The 3,897-nt window shown below is 35.9% G+C and overlaps 1 protein-coding gene across 1 annotated transcript in view; it reads right to left on the bottom strand.

Annotated features, from left to right (window-relative positions):
* tmem185 (transmembrane protein 185) overlaps window positions 1-3,897 on the bottom strand; it is a 9,944-nt gene that overhangs the window by 3,940 nt on the left and 2,107 nt on the right. Inside the window, exons 4-6 of the mRNA XM_014018276.1 lie at window positions 2,877-2,960; window positions 2,358-2,534; window positions 391-514 (exon numbers count right to left, since the gene is read on the bottom strand). Of these exons, the coding sequence (XP_013873730.1) occupies window positions 391-514; window positions 2,358-2,534; window positions 2,877-2,960 (385 nt within the window). The remainder of the gene's footprint in view (window positions 1-390; window positions 515-2,357; window positions 2,535-2,876; window positions 2,961-3,897) is intronic.

Below are 3,897 nucleotides of genomic sequence, written 5' to 3'. Positions count from 1 at the left end.
ATATCGGTTATCGGCCATAACAGCAATAATTATATTGGATATTGATATCGGCTAAAATTTTCATATCAGTGCATCCCTAAGAAAAATGCATAAAATGCTGCTGCCTGTATGAGTTAAATACCATTTTTTTAAATAAAGGGGAAAACATGATTGACATTAAATGTAGTATTTTTTTAATATTTTCGCAGATGCACCTGTAACCTGTTAGATCTTCTCATGCAGCCTCATTTTAGAGAATCACTTCAATGCAACAAAAAACTAACTTGCACTGGGATATCTTTGGAAATCTATTTTGTTMCACCATAAACAGTTTCATTGTGTTTTGCAATTCTTTTCCTTTCCTTTTGTCGCTTCACAACTAACAGCCCATTTCTGTCGTAAAACACTCACAGTGGTTTCCTCCCTTCTGGCCGAAGGTGGTGGCCAGGAGTGTGAGCAGGGAGAGCCACAGGGGGACGAACACGCACACGTAGCTGAGACTGTTGTGATCGTCCAGCTTGTGCACCAGAAGGATCTGAAGAGACAAACAWCACGGTCAAAACTGTAACATTATTGCAAAAAAATAACCTTTTATTTTTATTTTTTTGCATTTATTCATAAAAAGTTAGGGAGTAAATGATTCCAAACACCAAATTAGATCTTTGCATTTTTTAATGTATATTGTACTAATAAAATGTTTTCATAAACATAAAATTATATAATAAATGCAGCTTTTAGATGATTTAACCCTTTTTGGTCTTTACTTTATTCTCACTTAGATGCCCTTAGAACAGGGGTGCCCAAACATTTTCCCTGAGAGGGCCAAAATTAAAATCAATCTGAGGGCTGTGGGCCAAATGCAGYAATATAATATGTGAAATGCAAATACTTTTATAGTACCGGTAGTTGTTTTATTTTTATGAATAAGCTAGCAGCCAGTGAAGTTGCCTACATTCTTTTGTTTTTTCAGCCCATGGACATGGAGAAAATTCAACAAATGCTCAGGCAGCAAAGGCTCATGGGACTTTTCATAATTGAAAATTTGAGTATATGTGGTCTTATATGCGTGCTTCAATCTAATCTAAATGTCTTTAGTAGTTACTTGTATTTTATGTTTAGTCTTAAAATAATTCTGAGTTAAAGTGAGTACCATGAGTTAAGACTATCTGACTATCAGCTCCTTGTATCTATAGTTGGACCACTGGTTGAAAAGTGGAAATATAGTATTTCTACTTAGGACAGGAGATTACAGATTACCCAGAACAACTGCTGGTGAACCAAATCAAATGGCTTGGCGGGCCAATTTTGGCCCGCGGGCCCCACTTTGGGCAACTATGCCTTAGAACTATCAGGGTTTATTCATATTTCCAGAATGTCCTGAAATTTCCTTAAAGGGATCCACTATTAGTTGTAACATTAGACTTTACTTAATAAACATATATTTTAACTGTAAAATAAAGACTGTAAAAATTTTAGTATGTTTAGTTTTTTAAATTTTTCAAAAAAATATATAACACGGACGGGGCCATTTTATTTACATGCAAAGCGTTCTGGGTAAATGATGACGTGGGTAGGTCCTCTGTTTGAGGCTGCTAGCGAGCTATATCCACCCTGAAGGTTAATCTTGGACAACATCTGACAATCAGCTCTTTTAAATGAAACCAGAGAGCGTTGACAGAGAGGAGAAGGTAGAAATGACTCAGCCTGTAACTGAAAATATGGATGGAGGACCTCAGTTTAGCTTGTTTGTCGCACTAGCGCCGAGCTAATACATATAAGGCAATATAGCTTGGGCGCTAGTACAAAGGCTAACAGGCTAAGCTGAGGTTCTTCTTCCATGAAGCAGCTCTGTTGTCCTCCATCTATATTTCCATTTACAGGCTGAGTCATTTCTACCTTCTCCTCTCTGTCAACGCTCTCTGGTTTCATTTAAAAGAGTCGATCATCAGATATTGTCCAAGATTAACCTTCAGGGYGGATATAGCTCGCTCACACYGAGGACCTATCCACGTCATCATTTACCCAGAATGCTTTGTGTGTAAATAAAATGGCCCTGTCCATGTAATATAATTTTAAATTTTTAGTTTAAAAACTATAAAAACTAAACATCCTACAGTATTTTTACACTCTTTATTTTACAGTTATAATATATGTTTATTAAATAAGGTCTAATGTTACAACTAATCGGGGATCCCTTTAAGAAATATATCCAGAATGTGCCCCTCAATCTTCCTAAAACTATGAATTTGTCAGAAAATAAAAAATTAAAAACGCTACAACAGGAAATAAAATACAATGACAAATAACAAATCACCCTAATAAATTTGCTTTACTGTCCTGAACAAAACAGTGACTAAGCTTGTGTTTAGACTGTTTACCTCAAAGGTGAGAAGAGGTACAACAATGGTCATCCAGCTGATCGCCATTGTGATGTGAGTTCGCCGCTGCTCTGCGATGATGTCTATGGAGCGGAGGAACAGGACAGACCAGATGATGTAGTAGAGAACGACAAGGCACAGGAAAGACATGAGGATCCACAGAGGAACACAAACCACCTGCAGGACATAAACAAATGTTATAACAAAGTTTTATAGTAGTGATTGGGTTTGAACACATAAATCAGGGCACATCTCTCTTTGTAAAAGCAAAATAAATGGAGTAACCTCGTGCCCACTGTTCTGTTTGAGATGTTTCTCTGCTTCGACACACCTAATTAAAATAACTGAATTACCTACTCAGAATGGCATCAAGCTTAGCAGAAGCCACTCAGTGACTCGTTCATTTCAGTCGGGCTGAAACAGGAAAACATCTCAAACATGCAGGACAGTGAGYCATGAGGACCAAGGTTATAGACCTCTGCTATGGACCATGTTTTTGAATGAAAATGTGGTCCTCACCAGCCAAGGCCATCTGATGATTTCGTCTAGCCTCAGAGCGATGAAGATGAACTGCAGAATATTTACTGAACACAACACCTCCAGCTGAGAAAAAAAATGACATGAAGAAGGATTAGCACAGACTGGAAAACACTAATATGACTTTTAGTCAATAACATAATTAATCAATGATTAACCAAAACAAAAACAGAGCTGTAGTGAGTTAAGTGTGTTTCAATGGATTAAAAACTGATGATTTGAATATGTCACATAAGCTCCTAGTCTTTGTCCTAAATTAAAATTAACTCTACATTTTAATGTTTCATTATTTACCAATAAATCATTTAACACATCACTAAAATTAAAACACTGACTAGCTTTGCACAGCTTGTGTAAACTACAGTGTACGACAAAAGATCCATAAAAAAAATCAACAACAGTGTTTCAGAGGAAGTGTTGGAGCTTGACTTGTTCTGCCAGAGTCACATGATCAGTGACGTCTGAAACTCCAAGAACAACAACACCATGACATGCTTTGGTACAGATTTAAACATGTAAAATGAAGTGATTTTTAGTGTGTTTTGGTGGCAAATTTGTGCAAAAATGTAACAAATCAGCAAGAAGCAGAATTAGACAAGGAGCCAGTCAGCTTTAGTTTACCAGTTCAGAAGCATTTCTACCCCAAGAAAATAAATAAAAACTGGTTAGTTACAAAGTCATGGAAGCAAGGAATGTAATTCAAACTAGTATTTGTTGTAAATTATATACGATTATATGATGTAGGAATGTGCTATATGGCAAAAAATTCATATCATGAAATACATTATGATGGATGGCGGTAACGATATACGTATATCACGATATAAAACTTATAATAGAAAATAAATAAATCACACATTAACTGAGTGGAATAAATATATATAGGTAAAAAATTTAGACCTTAAAATCTCCTTAAGGGACACTTTAAAGTCTCCCATAAAAATCAAGATTTAAGGGAGATCTACCTGGTTAAATCAAAGATACATGTGTGTGTAATATATGT

The sequence above is a fragment of the Austrofundulus limnaeus genome, unplaced genomic scaffold (assembly GCF_001266775.1).
Source record: "Austrofundulus limnaeus strain Quisiro unplaced genomic scaffold, Austrofundulus_limnaeus-1.0 Scaffold188, whole genome shotgun sequence".
Taxonomy (NCBI): domain Eukaryota; kingdom Metazoa; phylum Chordata; class Actinopteri; order Cyprinodontiformes; family Rivulidae; genus Austrofundulus; species Austrofundulus limnaeus.
This window is presented reverse-complemented; position numbering and strand designations above follow the sequence as displayed.